At 43.0% G+C, this 21,836-nt stretch overlaps 1 protein-coding gene across 3 annotated transcripts; it reads left to right on the top strand.

Moving 5' to 3' along the window:
- On the top strand, window positions 1-21,026 carry gas2l3 (growth arrest-specific 2 like 3). Of its 3 annotated transcripts, XM_026363839.1 has the most exons (10): window positions 8-119; window positions 653-666; window positions 9,599-9,655; window positions 14,453-14,639; window positions 15,547-15,665; window positions 15,951-16,092; window positions 17,113-17,176; window positions 17,281-17,422; window positions 18,444-18,548; window positions 19,112-21,026. In XM_026363839.1, exons 3-10 carry the CDS (start codon window positions 9,632-9,634, stop codon window positions 20,483-20,485), a joined length of 2,157 nt encoding a protein of 718 aa, XP_026219624.1. In that variant the 5' UTR covers window positions 8-119; window positions 653-666; window positions 9,599-9,631; the 3' UTR covers window positions 20,486-21,026. The 3 variants fall into 3 exon arrangements, with proteins under 3 accessions (XP_026219622.1, XP_026219624.1, XP_026219623.1); XM_026363837.1 differs by lacking the exon at window positions 653-666 and having other exon boundaries at window positions 1-119; XM_026363838.1 differs by lacking the exons at window positions 8-119; window positions 653-666 and adding an exon at window positions 7,517-7,826.
- The last annotated feature ends 810 nt before the right edge of the window (window positions 21,027-21,836 follow it).

Genomic DNA, 21,836 nt, shown 5'->3' on the forward strand with positions numbered 1-21,836 from the left:
ATCCCGACAGCTGGAGAAGCGGCGCAAGATTTCCACACGGAAAAAAAAACACGCTTTAAAGTCTGTAACAGGCTGTGCAGAGGTTCTGCTCGAAGAGCCGTATGTCCTGAGAGTCTCTGGTAAGTCTGAAGCCACTCTTGTCATCATGCTTTATCTTACTATGGGATATATTAGGGAAAGTTCATCCTAAAGTTTCTCCTCGTGGAAGCAAATTCTGCAAATATCGTTAATTTGGGAAAAACGAAGTCTCGCGAGTTCTTTTTAGGTGTCATAAAAAAAAAAAGTCTTGTGTTGTTTTTAAACATTACGTCTCATAAAATATAAGGTATTGTCTTCTAATGGTTCCAAAAGAATGCTGTATTAGCAATAAAAAAAGGCAATTACATTGGATATTTGTTTTTGTTTTAGCTTAAAAGGTTCCACACAGCAAGCTTTTCCTTTTTGTAGTGCCACTCACTGTCACCTAATAGCTGCATTTCTCTTCATAGTCGTAGCTAACTTAATTAAGCTAACGTTTTCCCTTTTACATGAGCCATAATCCAGTTTAAACGACGAGGGTGACATTTAAACCAACTCACAGCCCTGCACTTCACTAGTTAGCTACATAATGGAAAGTAATAGTAACTGACAGGTCTGTGCCTGTGATTGGCAGGTGGGAATAAAAAGGTAAGAGGATCAGCAGTTTGCTGGTGCATATCTAACCTGGGAGAAGGTGTCTGCTGAGCTGTTGCATGATAGTAATGTCAGGTTGCAGTGGCTGATGATAGGATTAAGTGAATGCTGTGTTTGTGGTGTGTACATGTTGGGAGGTGCGGTTTCCTCTGGGGTGAGAAAGTAACAGGCACAGGCTGCTGTTTTTTGGATCGAAGAACACCCTCGCTGACATGTTTCGTCTTGCTGGTGTTTCCATTGTGCCTGGACAATGAGGAGGGATGTGTTAATATGAAGCGCTCTGCATGTGACAATCCTTGTTTCCTGTTGGAGGAAAAAGGATGGACTTGAGGCTTGGCAGGTGCTTCCTGTAAAGAGGGACACTCCAGAGGGGCTCCGTACACATGGTGCAGTTCAGATGCTTGTGATGAGTTTACAGTATGTCAAAGTTTATTTTTGTCCTCACAGAAACAACACCTCTTGACCTTGTAATGCAGCCTGATTATAAGGTTGAATGGCCATTCATGTAAATAGTCATTTCTAAATAGAGGTCTGGTGCCTTGTTACTTCTGATTAAGGGTGTGAATCATTTTTTCCTGTGGTTTCTTGGGTGCGTTTTTGGATATTAGCATTAAAACAAAATGGGATCTAATTATAACTTACTTGAGAAAAAGGAAGGAGGTGATTATTATTCATTGCCGCATGCCGTTGAAAAACTATTGTTGCTGTGCTACACTTAACAACCCTAATGTTGTGACATCCCAAACCTATGTCTCTAATCAACCTCGTGTTCAACAGTTTTCCAACTTCTATATTGATCCCCACACCAGTTCGCTGATGTGTTAATGACCCTCCTGATTGGCAGTATATCGCAGTATATTGCAAACAGAGCCCTTGTATCGTGAAGGGTATCATGTAGCCAGATTCTTGCCAATGCACAGCCTTAATACCTGCTCTGAATAGTGTGAAAAGTGTGACGCAGTCTGACAAACCCATAGAAAATAATCTCCAAACTCTGTAGTTGCCCTTAGTTTTACAATTTTCCATCAATAAGCTCATTGTTTTGGTTTGATGGGCTGAGTCATCTATTGTCCCTCAGGAGCTGGTGGAGAGCAGATAATAGAGCCTTTTGCTGCGTCAACCTGAAGATGTTGTTGGACTTCAGACTGTACAATGAATGGTTACCAGATCACTTACATTAGAGTACGTTACTGTGTTTTAGACAAAGCTGTCACTGCCCAGCACTTAATGAATGAGTAGGCACATGAGTAGCAACCCCAATTCCAACTATCCTCATAATCACCATCTGCTTGATCTTTGGCATCAGGCCTCACGTTCTGGGCCTCCCAAAAGAAGTTAAGATAGTGACACACACACACACACACACACACACACACACACACACCGGATAAGACAAAGAAGGCTTAATGAATTAAAAATGCATGTGGGTACATATGGGCTGTGATGCAGCATGTGTGGACACAATGGAGATGATAATGAAATCTTGGATTACCCCTAATTTATTTAGGGTGCAGCTTACAGTGTGTTTATAGACTGGTTGTTTTTCAGTTGGTCAGTGTAGATCCTGTAAATAGTAGCACAGCAGAATTGACACCATATATTATTCATACACTGTGAAATGTATATTGACTGTTATTGGTTTATTAGCTAAATACTTCACGTGTACGTGTATTTTGATTATGACAGAGAATAGACTGTTACCATTTTGTCACCCACTGCTGTTCTTCAAAGATACAGTATCAGCATTATGTTGGAGCAGGCAGTGATTTTAGAAAGACAGCATCCTGGGATGTTTTTGTCCTAAGTGAAACTTTCTCGTTTATGTTTTGGTGGTCTGTTTCAGTCGACTAACTCATGTTTATGAATAATGTCACCTTTAATTTAAGGATTCAGTCCAGCTCCCATAAAATCTTTTTAGATAAAAACATATATCAGTTTCAAATCACAAGTTCTGTATCAAAGTGATTCTTTTAGGAAGACAATTTATTTTCTTAACACTAATTAGAAAATAATAGAAATTGTTTAACAAGCTCTCACCTCCACACATACACACACACAAACAAACACAAACCAGGATTATTGCTTTGCAAACATGGGTAATTAAGTTAAACTCGAAGACCCTTTGACCTTTCATATCTCCCTCGACTGGCCGTCTGTGAAGAGTTGGGAAGGGGTGATGCTGCTGTTTGGGCAACACAGTCTTATCTAAACTGACTTCGATTAAAGTTGGTTACATTACGACATTGGGGTGGGGAGAAAATTCCTTAGATATTGGCCGATCTTTGACATAATATTTGGTTGTTTATTTAGTTTGACTGAATCTCTCCACATAAAGTGTCATTATTAAAGGAAATAGCGTTGTTATAATAAACTAACATGTTAACAGTAAAAAAGGAGCCCAGACATGCTTTACTATCTGTATGTACACTAAGTTTTCCATAGCGGGCACTTATTATGACTCTTATTATGACAGTTTGTTCTATTAATTTACTGAGCACACAATCTGAGGCACAAACTGTGTGTTCATCATGGCATGAGCCGTTTGAATCATTTAAAATAACAGCTTAGGAAAGATCAACGGTCAGGCTGGGTTTGGTTGTGTGCGCAGGTATTTCAAACTGCCAGCCTGCTCTGTGACTGAAGCAGTGATGTCACTGCAGTTAGCTGGCGTGTGCGCGTATGTGTGTGAGGTCAGCAGAAACTACTCAGAGTGGGCATTTTGCCAGACCCGCTGCAGCTTAGAGGATGCTGTGCTTGTGTTGAGCACTGTTAATTGACTCAGCCAACTGATTGATGACATAATGTAGGGAGCGAATTTAACAAAACAGGAAGGAGACTCTGAAATTATATATTTTTTTGTTTTTAGGAATCAGCAGCTGTCCCAGATTGTGTTACAGTAGAACCTCATAGAAAAATAATTCATTGAAGTTTGTTTGTATCTCTCAACGTTAATAGTCTGAGAAAGATATGATGTCAAGTCAACATTTTAGGTGAATACATGACTGATTAAATCTTCTTCTAGTGGGAAGACTTATGTGGCAGCTTACCTGTAGGAGGTAGTGTACTAGTTCCTTTTTACTGTCCTGGAATCAGCCTGTATTGCTCCTCTGTTTGTCAAGGTTATATGAAGCAGGACACGGAGCCTGATCCTGAGTCAGCACCGAGGGGCTTTGAAATCCCAGAGCTGACCCGCATGTATTGAGCTGTGGATTAGCGTCAACAAATCAAAATGGGATTGGCAGGTGGCTCCCACTCATTCAAGCTTTTAAGATGGGCTTTACTCACAGCGTCTCACCTAAGGAAAGACCGCTCCAGCAAGGACATGGGACTGGAGGCCAAGAAATGTTTTAATCCTGCTTGAAAGGGGAGTAGTCTTTACATTGAAAATAATGATAGTCAAGCTTGTACAGGCCCCGGGGGACTGAATTTGCCTTAGAAACTAAAGTTGTATTGAAGACGTTGGGCTTACTTTGTCAACTGACTGTTGAGGTGTATTTGCTTTTTTTTTTTATTCTCCTCTACTGAATGAGTCTTGCTCTCGACAAAATGGAACCGGGCCCCATCTGTAATGAAAAGGGGAGGCTGGGCTCTAAATTAAACGCTCCTCCAACAGGGTAATTAAGTCCAGACACAAAGGGCTCAGCAGGAAGAAGTTTAATAGAGGAGCAGTTTGAATTCTCCGGGGGCAGCTCGAGTCCAGCAGAACAGAACAGGGCGCAGGAGGCTCACTGGTCCAGAGAGCTGGCCCCACGCCACTTCATATCTCGTGTACTCTGGAGACACACACAAAGATATTACTCATTGGTTTCTGTGTGCTCAAGTTGTCAATTTTAATGTCTAAAAATAGAGCTGCACTCTTTCACATCTAAAACAGCTTTACCCCTAAACTATAACGTATAACAGTACAAACCTGCTCTGTTTTTTCTCAAAGCCCTTCATGTTGCTGAACAAAATCATAGAAATGTTTGTATTGAGAATGGGATGAGGTTAAAATCCCCCGTCCTGTTGTTGTCTGGGGTTATTCTGAAATTTCAGATAGACATCAGACAATGCAGGAGTTTTAAGCATGATTTTTATATATGGGGTTGTAAAAAATAATGTTCAAACATGAGCTTACCCTCGCAAGCTGAGTGAGGAACAGTATTTTCCTACTTCTAAACTATCAGAGCTTAAAAAAATAAAAAATAAAAAATCAGCTTTCTTATAAAATAAGATAACATCATGAAAAATATGTGCAGTAGAACAATTTTTATTCAGTCTCTCTTTGGATGTCCAAGCCTCTAGGCTCAGAGGTACTGGTTAGGCATACAAACAAGGCAGGAGAGTTGAACACATGCTCTAATTGTGTTGATTTCCAGAGAATTAAATGTTGAAGTAAAACATAGTTTTTTGGGGACTGACACAAAAGACCTTCCAAGACCCCTAAAGGCCCTTCAGTGCGCACGTGGCTGACTGTGGTGTTATTTTTATTCCTGTTTACTTTGTTTTTATCCCCCTGACACCCACACACACACTGTGTGGTAGAGAATCAAAATGACATCACCGCCTGAACCTTGTGCTTTTAACTCATTACATAATGCGCTCTCATTTCTATTTTGCACGTATGCACGGGTGCTCGCATGCATGACCGAAGCGCTGCAAGCTTCATGCGAGTGCCACGTGCTGTGTGTGATGACGGAGCGTCGTGGAGCTGGATGCGCTCTGCTGTCTGGAATAGTGCTGATCCTCTTAAATGATTACTGGCTGCGACCAGAGAGAGAGAGAGAGAGAGAGAGAGAGAGAGACGACCTGTGTGGGGAGCATACAGACAGATGTCTCATCTCCATCCTCTATAGAACACACACATTCACGATCTATGGGTAGTTCAAGCTCCTTGGTAGCTCTGATGAGACCTCTTTACTTCATAGACTTCATAGAGTCTATTATACTGCCTATTTGTGCCTGTATAAAGGCAAATCCACTAATTTATTCAGCACCTTTTGCTGGCAGGAAGTGGATTGTGTTTTGAGGAGAATGGCGAGTAAAGGCCTTTTAATGAGGAAAGTAAGCCGAATTAGCTGTGGTTGTTTGTTTACATGGAGACACTCCTCTTAAAAGTCCCCCTGTCTTTGTGTGTACACTAGGTCATTGACTAGATTGACTATGATCATTTCATTATTTTCCAGCCTCAGTGTTAATGCACATGGCCCCGGGCCAAATACTTCATAGCCTTTACAATCACCTTGAAATACAAATACAAACACTGTCACGACCTATGTAAAGTGAGAATTTAAACCCAGTTTTTATTGATTCTCATGGGAGGCTTTTTTAGCCTCCCATAACAAGAAATACAGGTTTAGTCAACCCAAACCTGACCAGGGTCTTTTGTGTTGCAGGTTTCTGTGCCTTGTTTTCTACCTGATGTGGTTTTGAATTATAGGAATGGCTCACGTGCACCTAAACAAAAGCTAATGTTTGTTGCATTCTTTGTAATCTGTAAATTCCCACACTGCTCTGTGAACAGGTTGCTTGCCGAAAGGCCAAAAACAACATTGTTCATACGAAGCACAGCCTGTTCGTCACGAGCCCAACAACCAACGATGTAAGTTGATCCACAAGGAGGCTCAGATGCATATTTGGCCCCAAAGAAATCTAAGAACATAATCTTGAAAAGGTGGACATCTTCCAAACCTGAAATCTTGTTTTCTGAGCGAAGCAGCTAGGTAAGAGAAGGAAAAGACAGATGGATGGTAGAAGAGTGCCAACACTGTTGGGCATTTTTCTCCAGCGACCGTTGGGGAATGTGCGTGGTATTGACCAGCATCATGGTGTCGAGCTGGACCCTTTCTAGCATGCTGCTCCCAAGTTCACCACATATAAAACATGTTTTGTTTTCGCCTCCTTTTTTTCCTCTCACCCTCCTCTGTGCTTGACATTTGACTATGTGTGGGTGCATTTGGTCCCTGTAGGGAGTCACGCTCTCAGGCTTTGCTGAGGCCCCAGATGCACACAACTGGAGTCCAGAGCCAAAGATTTGCCCTTTGTGCTGTGTTGTTGAGGGTGACCCTTTGGAAACTCTAGCGTGCTGAAAAGAAATGGAGCCATTCTGGATTGTCCAAATGTCAAGGGTACAGTAAAGCTGTCGGGCTCATTTCAGTATTCAGGCCTGTGCATATCTGTATGGCTCACGATATTTGACGTAATCTTTCCAAAATTGGAAAAAGGATGCAGGGGTGATCAGCACGCCTTGTTAGAGCACAGTCAAATGAACAAAGCTGGCTTAAACAGCTGTGGAATACCAACATCTGGACATCCGACTCAACACTATAACGTAATGTTTTGTTGTTTGTTTCTCAGGCTTTGCTCTCTCTCAGAATATTTTAGTTAGAACACTTTCCACTTGGGTGCAATTGTCCATTTCTAATTCACACCCACAGCTTAAAAGCAAACCAGCACAAAGCACCAGAGAGCTAAGATCTGCATTTGTTTTCCTCTTTCCCACCCCAAACTGTCTGTTGACTAGGATTTGGGAGCTTCAGGGAGTGTTATGGTGAGACTAGCATGGAGGTGGGGGGATAAAAAGGAAGTGGAGGCCACCTACCACCTCACCTCCTCTATCCCATCTTATTCCATTTCATTGCATCCTGGTTGGGGAGTTCCTAGTTTGGTTTTGTGATTTTCAGATGAGAAGGAGGGGTGTGTGAATGTGTGTGTGTGTGTGCCTGCGTGCGTGCGTGTGTGTGTGTGTGTGTGTGTGTGTGTGTGTGTGTGCCTGCGTGCGTGCATGTGTGTGAGGGGAGGGTGGCAAGCTATCAAGACAATAGAGGCTTTGTGAGAGGGTCCCGCCGTGACAGGATTGTTTGGGGAGGGGTGCGCAGAGGGGAGGTCAGGGCTTACCGAAGCGTAGCCACTTCATTAGTCAGGGCTCTCCATTTGCACCTCCTCCTGCTCCCATCCATCCTCTCTCCCTGTCAGTCTCTCACTGCCAACCCCTCCCCACTCACTCGTGGAACCACAGAGAGGCAGGAGCTGCTCTGGACGAACAGCGCTGAGTGTGGCACGCGTGGGGTTAGTTTTATTTCTGCCTCAGCGCTGATTAAAAATGTGCTTTTGAGACTGATCGGAGTTGTGTGGTGCAGTTTCCTCACTTGATATCGTGCTGTCATTGTACCGAGGTAAGTCCTTCTGTGTTGTCATCTCTCTTGTCCCATCACATACTTGGCCAGCTGACTTGCATCCTCTGTCCTCTGAGCTGCAGTTTTGGTTTTAAATGACTGGAAAAGGTACTCTCTGGCGGTGCTTTGATGTGCAACTCAGGATTTGAATTTAGTGTTTGTGGTTATGTCCTCAAAAACTAGGACCTTTCTAGATTAGGATGCAGGAGATTTTCAGTTTCTTATCTCGGTTGCGCTACTCTGTGCATGATGACATCAGTGGGAAACACTGTGTGTGTTTGTGTGTGTGTGTGTATATACACACTACATTGCACTGTACACACAGTGCAATGTAGAAGTTTCACAAACCCATCATCATTTTGGCTTTCTATATGGTAATTTTTATGTGTCTGCAGGGAATGGGGGGTGTGTGGATGGTGGTGCACTAAAGCCTCAGCTGTGTTGACCAAATTATCAGTGTTATTAGGATCTATGTTCCTATGTTCCTGTGATAGCTTTCTCCCCCACACCCACTGCATTTCTTTGTCACACACCCACCCTCGGGACTGGTAGAGCATCGGGGTAATCCTTCACATCCTGTGTGGGAAAGGGCAGAGAGGAGCACTTAGACTAACCCCATCACTTCCTCATGAGAAAGTCTGGTCCACTGAAACTGTCACTGTAGCCAGTAAAAACAACATCCCAGCTGCGTTTCTGCCTTGAACGCATCTTGATTGTTTGCAGCTTATATGCTGTTCAGTTGTCATTTTCCTTCATTACTATTTACAGCTTTGCAGCTACCTTCACAGCTAATGCACCCAACATTTGTATTTATGTCTTAAAACATGATGACATCACATGTTGAATTTGAAGACCAGCAATGAGCTGTTGTTTTGTGGAATGATTCTGATAATCAGGGCAAATATTAAGGTAGAATTATATGCAAGCTCCACGCGTGAAATTAGTTTAAAAGACTGAATGGACTTGATGGGATAATCAGGGTATGGAGCCAGTTAAGCTTGCAGGTCATTCACAGGGTCTTCTCATGACTCTGTTTGTCCCAAGAGGCAGAAGGATCCAGTGTGGTGTAGGATAATACACCAAATCTTTTTTTTTTTTTTTTTTTGTTACTGAGCTTTGGGCTACAGCTTGCATTTATTTTTGTTACTGCATAATTTGCCTATTGTTATGTTATTTTGCATTTAGGAGTTCAGCAAATATTAATAAAAATACAGAATAGCTCCAACAGCCACTACAGTTTGTAATCAACCATCTTTAACTATAAATAAACCAGACGAAGTAAAGTCGGTATGTGAGAAAAATGTATGTACTAGAAGATGATTGTGATGATTATTGAGATAATGAGTTCAATAGCAATAGTGTGTGTGTTAAACCATATGCAACTTAAAGTGCATTTTAAGTGTTAAATGTTTTTCAGAATGCATTTTACAAGACATCAGGGCAGAAATATAGAGATAAAATGTCCATTCTGCTTGGACCAAGCTAGCAACAAGACTACAGTAGTTTATTTTCCATTTACTCCCATTATCACCATTTCCCTTTTCTTCCAGTGTTAATATTAAATGAAGCTGGCTCCACTTGAGGTACAGACAATCATGAGGAGAAAGTGGTATTGATTTTTCTTGTAGTGTAGCAAGAAAGTGAATAAGCTTGTTTCCAAAATGTCCACAGTCTTTAAAAAGAACCATCTGGATTTCCTTATTCACACTAGTGTCATTATGACACTAGTGTGAATGACACTTTTTTCACATATCTGTATTTTCTTTCCACAGAATGAAGAAGTGAATCATCTTGTCGTCACAGTCATGGCTGTCCAGACTGGCATCCAGGTAGGCTCATCACTATGTAAGTGGGGTGGAGGGGGGGTTGTACTTTGATTGGTTCCGCCAGTCCAATCGACGCTGGAGATGGAGAAAAATAAATGATGACACATATGATGTCTCAACACATCTGTGTTTGTTTGCAGATATTACTAAAATGATGTTTGTGTTACGTGTCTGGATTAAATTTAAAATCTCTACATTGCAGTGGGACAGAGACCAGAGTCTGTTATTGTTCCCTCTTTAGACAAATCAGCACTACACTAACTGTCCAAGCAGTGAGTCACTAAGACCATCTGTGTGCCAAACTGTGGGAGAGGTTCCCAGACGCTGCCAGAGTTATTCAGATTAAATAAAAACATCGCAGGCATCTGCTTCACCACACAACAACTGTGGTGAGCCCACCTGTGTTGCAGCATGCTTTCTTCTTGTTGTTACGGATGTCTGACGTTCCACTGCTCAGAGGAATAGGAGGAGTTTCTCTGCACATTTTTTAGAGGGAGTGGTTGGAACGTGCACAACTCTTTTTTCCCCCTTCCCCTCCCAGCAACGAAGTGTCAGACATCCCAAAACTCAAAACAACAAACGGATCGTCTTACGGATCTGTCACATGGCAGCACCTCACACTGAAGGGCTTTTCTCTGTCATCTGGTTGGGAGAGTCCTGGCTCTTATCCACCCGTCTTGGACTATGGATATGAGTAAACTATGTATCCCAGCAATGTGCACATAAAATGCCGCAGGAGACTTTTCAGACTGATGCGGATGTGTTGACGACAGTGAAGAGTCTCCTCAGTTGTTGTTGATGACTTGTGGTTAGACAGTGCCGCTTGAGACGCACCAGATTAACCCAGAAGATTGTGTTAATTAGAAGGTTTGTCTGTGCCAGGCAATATTTAGATTGATTTATGGCACAGTTCCCTCTAAATCATTGCAGCTCTGTCTACAACATGGGTAAAGAAGTTTACTTAAACATGACTAATCATTGGTTTTGTTTATAGGACATAAGAGGGCAGTCCATGGCTCATCCAGTGTAATCTAAGGCACCCTGTGAGGATATTGATCCATATCAGGCTCTAGTGATGCTGCAGAGACTGTAACACTGCAAAGCTCAGTTCATGGCTTGACTGCCCATGTAGAGCACAGTCACATTCAATAACTAGTCTCCCTCTGACTGCTTCGTTCATCCATGCTGAAAATGTCTCCACTCATGGAAGTATAAGTAGCATATGCGCACATCTATTAATGCACAGTAACAGTAAAACTCAACTAATGTAAAATATAACGACTGCAGGATTTGGTTTTATTCTGTGGATGTTTGAACACATTTTAGAATCTTTTTGTAGCCACAGACGTTACTGTGAGGTTTAAACTGTGCCAATGCAAAGATAAAAGAAATACCCAGCGTGTAATGGGTTAGTTAAGTTAGGCAGAAACAGTTTAGCATTATACAGATGTTAATAACAATTTGTAAAGCAAGGTAGGCATTTTGTTATCTTTGTAGCAACAGAAACTTACACACAGCATATCAACAATCAGAAAAATCACATTTAGTCATTTGGCAGACATATTTATCAAAAGTAAACTATATTATCTCACAAAGCTGATACAGTATGGTGAGCAGATTGTTGGCAAATCTATGGACACATGGAGCAGGGTTATTCATTTGGAGTTAGTCCAATATTCAGTCTCTATTTAGCTCTGTTTTTGGTCTGCACCAACTCCTGAGGGAAATTATTTTTATTTTGGTGATTCCTGCTACAGACAGATGTGGTGCTGCTTTTGTATTCGCTATTGTCAACAGCGACTGTAACCACTGCAGAAGGTTTAGGAGGGTGTATTTGTACCGGAGGAGTAAGCATGAACATAGATGGCTATCGTGTTCAAACAGACCCACAAGAAAAAACCTACTAGAGCAAAGTCAAAGAAAGACTTTGCTAAACTCACAAACGTGAATGGATTGTACTCTCGGAGAAGCGGTGTTCATATGGTAACATCTCAGTTCCCAGGAATGTCTTTGTTAGTTCTCCTGAAATTATTCATTATAACAACGCTACTTCTTTTTCCTTCACAAGAAAAATGTGAGATGAAAATCCCAGAGTAACTGTTAGTATTTAAAAAGAGCAGTGTGACATTGTTAGTTCAGCTTGGGCAAACCAACAGCTCCATGTTCAGTTGTGCTCTTAAAGGGTCAGAGGTCAGCAACCAGACCATGGGAAGTTTTGGATGGCCAAAGTACTTGTGAAGATGGCGAAGAAATACTTTTTAAAACTTTATATCATTTAACTGTAACTTAAAGCTTGTTTGTCTATGTACACTCACACATTTTACCTTTGACCTTCCATCTATCGATTGTTTCAGAAGGTTTAGTGGCTCAGGCTAAGAGCATAAATTCCTAAATGGTAACATATTACAAGAACAATCTGCTTTAATATCTCAGTAGGTTGCATTTCTTTACCAGTCCACATTCCTGCAGCCAATAAGGACAAAGGTGGTGTAAGAAAAGAAAGATTAACTGAGAATGGTTCTACACTGCTTCTAATGCAGATTGTAGTTTACAGCATTAGTCGGCTTTAAAACCTGAATGCTCGCTGTGAATCTGTATTACAGTACAAGATGGGATTAACCCCACTGTTCAGCCGTCTTACAGTCGTCGTACTGTGGCCTTTACGTAACTTGTAAATGTTACATTAACTTAACGTATTTTCTAATTAGCTGGATGTCGGGAAAGACGCATATGTTGTAGTGAACCTGCAGATGTCCTCAGGCTGCCTGGACTTGTGTTATATAATGTGTGTGTGTGTTGGATCTTTCCCTTTGATGTGAGGCAACATTTTTGCTTCTGAACATCAGGTGTTTTTGATACTTTAACCCAATTGTGGTGTCAGCGAAAATGGTGTGTGTGTGTGCGTTTGCGAGTGCGCGAGTACGCGTGTGCACGTGTATATGTCTGTTTGCTAGTCTCATGTGTTAGGGTTCAGATGGCGTGGAGCTTGCTTTAAATCCTTATAGTCTGTTGATTTATTAACAATAAAATTGAACATAGACTTTATTAAATTACAAAGTAAGCTTAAGTTTTCTGAAGTCAAAATTTTAAAGGGACGTTGCACTGATTTCACACATTACACATAGATTATGTGTCACTAGACTGCTGCTCAGCCTGTGTACGCTTCTGGAACAGGTTTTCCAAATTTGATTTTTACTAGGGAATAAAACTCTGTGATTTGTGAATCTTGTAGTTTTATACAACAAAATGTTGATCAGTACAACTATGTTCCACATAGTCTGTTGGAACCAATGCTTCTAAAGCCATGCCACACTGGCCAATATGTGTGCACACAGTGAAAGTGTCCTTTCCGTTGTTGCTGGGGCAGTTCATGGCATCAGCAGAAGTACATTAGTAAATAACAGACTCTCTGTTCAGCTGCCCAGAAGGTTTCAACAAGACTCTCCCTTGTTTTAAACACAATGACCCCTTCACCACAGCGGACGCAATGTCCCATTATTGACATGTGATGGACAAGATTAAAGGCTGTATCTTAAACAGATGTCAACAAACTGGACGGTGGGGAGAAGGAGGTCAGCAACAAGTGAGTTATGCAATGTCTGGACTGGAAGTTGCCATAGTGTAAATATGGTGCTGGTATCTAGTTTACCACTCCTTCTACATTTGAACAACAGTTGAGGCCCATTTTATAAATATAAATAATAATTAAGAGAGCGCTTGGGTTACTTTAATTTTTTGTTCTAATATTATAGTCAACTGTCCCCATTTTATGTAGTAGAAATACATTTCCCTAATAATAATGAATTTACATGTAGCTGTAAAACCAACAATACAAATATTTTTCATCTCACCATTTTATTAGAGACTTATAGTGAATTATCAGGGCAAAAGACAGTACAGAGATGAAGTATGAGAAAGAGGGGAATAGGAGTGAGTCTGTGACAGTACAGCAGAGATGGATATGATGGGACATCGGGTCGAGATGGAATCAGCAGCTCGCTCCAGGCACTAAGCCCTGTGCTACACGCTCATTTAAGCAGTCAAGTGCAGCAGTGTTCAGTTGTACGTATTTTAATTTTTGGATAGGTAACAAGAAGCTGTAAAATGTCTTTTCAGTTGGCTACAAAATAGTTTCAAGTAATGTTGGCCTTCTGCGATTACGTGGTTTTAAAAACTGAGTAAAACCACAGTTGTTACCAGGCTGAGCTGCAGAGTCAGTGTCACTGTGTGCTCTCCTGCTGTGAGCTCCAGTGAAGTGTGTTGTGACGGCACCTCTGACTCTTCCTCCCGGCATAGACAGGACACACAAACTCCTCACAGTGCAAAGCTGAACAGTGACTAGTGTATGATTGTGCTGTAGTTTTGTCTGTGGAGAAACTGCTAACCTATATTCAGAATTAAAAGCAGGTAGGGTCTATCGGTTTACAGGTACTGCAAGTTTTTTTGTTTTTATATCTGAATAACAAAAGCAAACCTGAGCTTTCATTAGGTCAGGAAAGAAAGTTAAGTATTGAAACAGGCAACATTGTACTCTATAGCACTCAGGAGCTGGTACTGGAGGTTTGACTAATGTCTATTAAAAAGCCAGTGATATGCTCATGTCCATTAAGTGTCTGTTAAATGTAAGGCCATAACCAGTTGGTAAAAACACCTAACCTGGTTTTGCCTAAAAGTATCAAATCTGGCCACACAGTATGTCTAAAGTTAAATTAACATATTTTATTTAAAAAATTATCAAGTTACAGTTAGAGGACATCTGTTGTTTAATCCTCCCTCCTATTTTCCCTCCCCGGTCTCCAGGTGTGGTTCGGTGAGAAATTCGATGCCCCCTTGCTGAGCCCCAGGAGCCCTCGCAGCCCGTTAGCTCAGCGGCACGGCCCCGGCCTTGCAGACGTCTTCCAGTACGACCAGTGGCTGGCCGTGCGACATGAGGCCACCCTGGTGCCCATGCAGGAAGATCTGGCCATTTGGCTCACTGGAATGCTGGGTAGGTGCTGTGAGCCAGCTGAGAGCTTTTGCTCTTATCTCGCTGGAGACCTGTGTTTTGAAGCCTCCTGGGAAAAACGTTGGTTAGTTTTAATTTGGATGTTGTGTCCTGTGAAGCATTAGGATGATGCAGAAAGAATGAATCCCAAACCTGTTCATATTTGAATCTACAGTATGCTCAGCTGTTACAGCTGCTAACAGTTTCCCCCTTGAGGCTAGGAAAATGCTAAAGTACAATTGACATGGGCCTCCTATGTAATTGGATTTGTATGCTGCTATTTCCAAACGGACCTTTACAAACCACAGGAAGACCAGTGGAACTAAATCCCTCATTTCATTCATCTTTTCTATTTTACTCGCATCTATTGTCCCTTTCTATACAACAGAGCAGCGAGGAAATTGAAGCTGACTGTAAACTGACTCTATTGTTCACTGCTGAAATCGCTCTTTCAAAAGCAGACATTCAGTGTTTCTCGTGGAATGTGGGCAGGTACCAGACTCTCAACATGAGTTAGTAGCACTGTGCCCGTTATGACCTGCATCCCACATTTTTAGACTTTTGAAACAGTTTGACCCATCTGACCAGCAACCCTGCAGAAACAGGTGGCGTGCAGCGGCTAATGTTTTCAGCCTCAGGCTTCAGCTGTTATGATGTGGAAAGTAAACTTTTGTTGTACAATCTTTGTCACTTAGCGTTAGGGCTATTGTGGATTTTGGTCCTAATGTGAAGTCAGACTCAGTGGCCTTTTGTTGTGTTCCCCAGGGCAGTGATTTACAAGAAGGGGTCGTGGGAGTCTGCTTTCAAAAAGAAAGTCTAGTCTTGGAACAATACACTTGTGCTGCACTTACCGGAGATGCTGTTTTGACCTACAAACTGTCACTCTGTCTTTTTACTTTGTTTTTTTTAGGAGAGGAGGTGCGAGCAGAGTTTTTCATGGAGGAGCTGAATAACGGCGTGAAGCTCTGTCAGCTTATCGGTGTACTGCACACCAAGATCGCCCAGAGCTGCCCCTCCGTGCTCAGCAAGGTGAGTCAGGCAGCAGCGATGAAAATAGCATTCAAAGGGCAGCTTTCATGCTCACACATGGGAGAGCTCTGCAGGTCACAGTATGGACAGCTCTCTGAATTTGTTGAGTATAAAATAGATTTCTCCCATATGTTTGGTATATAACAAAGAACATATACATATAGCTTTAGCTGCTATATCCTGCAGCTAAAGTAACATTTCAATACACTGTAGTTACTTTAATGTTACTTAGGTTATGAGTTGATTTTGTCCATACAGTTCATGCTTCATTAATTTCCCTCACAGCTGTTCCCTACAAGGAAGGTCGCATGTAAGCAGGACGCCTCTCCGGGTTCCTTCTTCGCCCGCGACAACACAGCCAACTTCCTGGCCTGGTGTCGACACATCGGTGTAGAGGAGACATACCTGTTTGAATCAGAGGGCCTCGGTAAGAATTGCAACAAGAAAATCAGCAGTTACAGGAAAATAAATTGTACTTCTACTCTTTCTTCAAATGGATTCAGTATCTGTGCTCTCCCATCACAGATACTGAATCACATACACAGACGCCTAAGCTCTGTTAAAATCCATCCATCTAAAAAGTAAACATGACTCTGAGTAAATCCGACCTTTGAGTTTTTAGAAACAACAACATTGTTTGTTTTCAGCTACATATGATGTGGCAGCCCTTTCCTAGTTGTAGCGTCTGAGTCACGGCTGCTGCACACTAATGCAGTAACTTATTAAAGTGCTGCTTCTGACACTCTGGCAAAGATTAGGATAGTTTGTCATGAAGCCACCACATATGAAATTCCCAGAAATGTGAAAGTGCTACAGAGTTGAAGGACTCAAAGTTCAATTTTTATGTTTGTCCAAGCGAAGCAGAGATTTTCAACAAAGAACGACTCCTTAATCTTTTTATTCCAAGCACACCAAGAGTCCTAATAACTCTGATAACAAGCGAAAAGTTGCTCTCCCATGTTTGGCTTCATATGGACAAGGTTATCTGGATGAAACTGATTAATCCTAATAACTTTACTGAGCTGGACAGCTGAACCATTTGTTTAAACCTTACTTCTTAATGGTTTAATAGGATCTTTTGAGGAGCGCAATCACGCTGAGTACTCTGTAGGGGGGGATCAGATCCTTACAATGTCTAATGGCTCTCCAAAAACAAGGCATCGAGAGATATAACAGTGGGAGCAGAGCATGTAGACAAGTTGTGCTCTCCAACCTCTGTTCTCTTCTGCATGAATCACCCATTCTGCATGAATCACCCTTCAGGGAATAATTAACTTTATCCTATGTGCTCACAATGTCACGTTTTTGATTTTAACACATACTTTTTGTCACATCCCTTTCCTCTTGTTCTGCCCACTATGCGTTGTTTGACGGGAGCAAAGGTGGCAGCTGCTTCTTCTCATTATTTAACCTATTAGTTTATCTAATAGTTTGTTTCCTCCCTCAGTGCTGCACAAGGAGCCTCGTCAGGTTTGTCTCTGTCTGCTGGAGATTGGCCGCATCGTGTCCAAGTAAGTGTTTCAGAACAGAAGACGTGAGTAGGTTTTCGGTAACTTAGCAATAGTTTGACATTTCATACTGTAAACTGCACTCTGTGTTTGTGTGTGTTTCTCAGGTACGGCGTGGAGCCTCCTGTGCTGGTGAAGCTGGAGAAGGAAATTGAGCTGGAGGAGACCCTGTTGATGACGGAGGAGCCGCCTCCGGCTGTCAAAACCTTTAGTGTGTGCTGCCAGCACGGTGGCCTCTACCAGCCTGGGGTACGTTGTGACTGACAACCAATCAATGAGCTCCACACACTAAATACTGCCCCCAAAACATGCTGTCACTCTAAAAGACGATTAACAGCATCCATATAGTCACATAAGAGCATAATGTACAGGTTTGTGGCTTATATGTAGTATATAGTTAAAATAATTTGAAGAACACAAACATATGACAGATGATATTGCTTTGTTTAAAGGGTTTATGTTAATGTGGGAGTTGATGCCTCTTCACATGCGCACTGTGTCCCTTGTTCCTGTGTCGTCACCATGTTGCTACAGATGATCACGTTAGCATCACATAGGTGGTACATGTGCGACCCAGTTGAATCAGAGCCACAATGGTGCCAGGCAGCTCTGCTTTGTGCCGCTTCATCAGCACCCCACAGGGTACATGACACATCGCAGCTGACCACGTGATGCTCGCACACGTGACCTCCAGGCTACAGATATGTGCCGTCATACAGCCACATATCTATAGCACATAGCCTTCAACTCGCAGCTCACAAATTAGTGTAAATACTCACTATTCAACTCACTGTGGTTTTAATGCTTTACAAACCGTAGCTGATGAGAGTGTGATACTTGTTAGGGGGTTTCTTCCCCTGTCCAGGTCAGTGGCTAAAACTGTCAGTGTTAGAGGGGGTTATTCCCAGAAGAGACAGCTGGGCTAAAAATAACTGCATTCATTGAAATGGAAGGTATGATCCACCAACCAGTACATTTATTCAGTATATTATTATTTATATATTTACAATATGGATCTGACTTAATGCACTGACGTAGCAACAAATCAGCAGGTTAAAGCAAATTCTGTCTCATCAGTTGTTTCTCATCATCAGAGAGAAGTTATAAAAAAGAAATGTGTGTGACAGCTTGATTTAGTGGGTGAAGCACTATGAGAGACAGACTGTATGTTTGTCTCTCATAGTGCTTCTGAGGCAACGCTGTGCTATCTGTGTTTCATAAATGCAATTATTATTTACACCTCATGGTTCTCTGATCCCCCTCACTGTAGGAGCATGGCATGGATGACCCACCCTGCAACTGCTCCAACAGAGTTTCCATCGAGTACCTGTCTGAGGGGCGCTACAGACTGGGAGATAAGACCATCTTTATTAGAGTGAGAGCTCTGCACACACACACATCACACACACTCTGACAAGTGCTAAATAAACTATTCGGAACATGCAATAAAATATTTGTATTGCAACACAGTGTTACAGCAAAAAAGCAGCAGCACTTAACATCAACTGTTTATTTGAGTAGTAGCAACTGTAGTATTGGTGCAGTACAGCATATACAGTAGTACTATAAATACTGTTTGTATCCAATTAAGAGTATATACACTAGTAAGACACACTCTGACAACACAGGCTTGTGCGTGTGAGTTGGCAGAGATGTGCAGGAGTCGTCACTACTACTACTGGAGGCTGCGACTGGACACATGTAAGCTCGTTACCCGATGGCGGTGGATTGCGATTACATCACAGTTGCGCTGCTGCCCACTGAGCCGAGCCTCGGAGAGACAGGCTTATTTGCAGCTCTGCAGACTATTTTGAGAATTTCAGGGAATATGTCACAGTTCATTTTAACAAATGTCTGTAAAGATCTGTGGTTTTACACCAGGCTTCAGTGTCTCAAGGAGAAAGACTTCACTTAATAAATGCTGCTTGCTGTCCGCAGATGCTCCATGGTAAACATGTGATGGTGCGTGTGGGTGGAGGCTGGGACACTCTGCGTGGCTTCCTGACAAAATACGACCCTCTGCGAGTGCTGCAGTTCACCACTCTGGAGCAGAAGATCCTCGCCTTTCAGAAAGGCCCTCCCGGCCTGGGAGGTCACAACACCAACGCAGCGCCGCCTCCTCCTCCTGACATGGACCCCCTGGCCGCTGTTAACGACCTCATGTCCTCTTCGTCGTCCTCTTCCTCCTCCACCTCATCGTCTTCCTCTTCCTCCAGCTCTGCCTGTAGGCCACCTGTGGCTAGTCTGACATGTCGGTCGTACACCGCCTCCCCAGCCTCCACGCCCACGCTGCCCAGGAAAGGTACCGCCACAGCACCCAAGAAGAACCTCCACATGATGCCTTCCTCTCCTAGGAAGCCCACCCAGCTTCCTCTGCCCGTAACCACCAAAGGTTCCTCCTCTCTGCCCTCCACCCCTATAGGAGGCTCCTCCAGACAGTCTCCCAGCCCAGGGGGCCATGCTGGGCAGCTCCAGCGTAGAGCTCTGACTCCATCTGCAGCTCCATCACCTGCCCCTGTAGATCCAAGCCCAGCCTCCAAGCTGAAGCTCAGACCCCCACAACGTGGCCCAACCTCTCAGCCCAGGAGCCCTGTCTGCCCTGAGCCGTCTTCCAAGTGTGCCAAACCCTCCAGCCCCTGCACCTCTCCCACCGCTACCTCTGTGCCCCGCCCTGTCTCTGCCCTAGCACAGACACCCGCCCCTAAAGATGCACGGCCCCCATCGGGTGCCAACCAGCGCTCTCGCCTTGCACAACGCCGCCCCGGCTCCCCAGCCTCTCGCCTCCGTCTAGAGGCAGCCAGGCGGGCGCGGACGGCCACACGTGCTGCAGTGACACCATCTCCAAAAGCAACGACTCCCCAGACCCGGACCCCCACTCCCAGCTCACGGACAGCTTCCCCAGCACTGCCAAAACCTCCCTGCTCCCTGCCCAAAGCCAAAGAAGTCACAGCCAAAGCTAAGGGGCCAGCCCCAACCAAGGCTGCTACTGTCCCTGCAAGAGGTACCGACGTCCCCGGGCGGGTCCCAGGGGGCAACACAGGTCCTCCCCCCACCAGAAAAGCTAATCAGAAAACACCAGCCACAGCACAGAGGGTGGGGAGGAAACAAGCCACCATGACTAACCCCATCAACATGAAGTCAACTCTTAAACCTCAACCCGCTCCAACTCCAGCCCTCTCCCCGCAGACAACCAGCCCCAACGTCAGAGCTGCTAAAACTGAGCCTGGCGTCGGCAAGAAAACCCAACAGTGCAAAAGCAAAAGTGAGGAGCCTTATTTTGAAATGAACACTAAGAGGAGACAGAGGACGTAACTGGAAACCAGCAGGCTGGCGACACAGCTTCCCAACAAGCACTTGTTGGAGCTTCAAACAAATAAACGTCACTAACCCTCGTAAAAAAGGTTGTTTGTCCACAAATTTATTTTAGTTGTTGATTTTTATATGTTATTTAATAGTCTTTTATTTTTTTAATCCAAAAGGGTCAAAGACGTTGTGCTTTATTTAGTCTTTTCTTAATTTTCAGAGAGAGTTCAGCTCCATCAACACTAAAATGTGCACGATGTTTACATCTCCACCCTCGTTACTTGTACAGCCGTTACTCATCATGTGTCTGAACTGGCTTTTAAAGGACAAAGCGCTGAATAATTATGAACCAGCAGCTTCTTTGTCCGTTCTGCTCCCACACGTTACAGAAGCTGTGGGTTTTTACAAGTTTCAGTAACACTAATCCTGGTTCTTCCCTAGTGAGAACTTACTCTCCACTGGAGGATGATCACGTGTAATACTCGTCTGATTTTTATTGTTGGTATAAATGATATCTAGGTGGTAGGTTTGTCTCAGTGACGTCCAGCAAAGCGTCACCGTGTGCCTTCATCAGAGAAGAAATCTAGTTTCTGAGCGGCATTAGAATGTATTAGATCACCGGAGGTGGTGGGTGGGCTTGGGGTGGGGATGCGGGGGTTAATGGTTTTTACTTGTTTTAAAATTGCACAATGTGTACAAGCACTCGTGATTTCGGTTTCTCAGAGAAAAGCTCAACACTCAGATGAACTACTGATCAAACGCCTCGTTTGTTTTTAACAGAACACGCTCACCAGGCCTTTCAACGGCCTGAATCCTTTCAAAGCAGAATCTACTTACAGACTAGCTTTTGTATGATTTCTAATTTTTGTGTGTATTAAAAATCTAGTTTTCTATGTGGTGTTTCTATGTGTGTATATGTGTGTGTATAGATACGTTTATAAAGTATATATATTATCAGTGAGGCTTTTTTCTTGTTTGGCACTTTACAGAAACTTGTGTTTGTCACAGTTTGAATGTTGATTCTGTTGATTGTGTCTCTTGTTCCGGCTACTTTTGGTCGTTTGGATTAATAAATGTGTTTTAAAAGTGTTTTAAACATCATCTCGGCTGTGTGTGGTAGTGTGTGTGAATTTTTTTTCAGGCTGTGGTTTTCCCCTCTAAAATCTCAAAACACATCTTAGCCTGAATACTCAACAAAGTTGTGGGCATACAAACAAGTTGCTATAGATGATATTATCACTGGGCTCCAAGTGAGTTGATGTCATTTTAAGCATGTGCAGACTGAGGAAAGCCGACATGTCCCTCGCTCTCATGTTTGGTTTGTGGCATCTGTTCTTCCAAAGCTCTCCTCTTGCACTTT

This window comes from Anabas testudineus, chromosome 23 (assembly GCF_900324465.2).
Source record: "Anabas testudineus chromosome 23, fAnaTes1.2, whole genome shotgun sequence".
Taxonomy (NCBI): domain Eukaryota; kingdom Metazoa; phylum Chordata; class Actinopteri; order Anabantiformes; family Anabantidae; genus Anabas; species Anabas testudineus.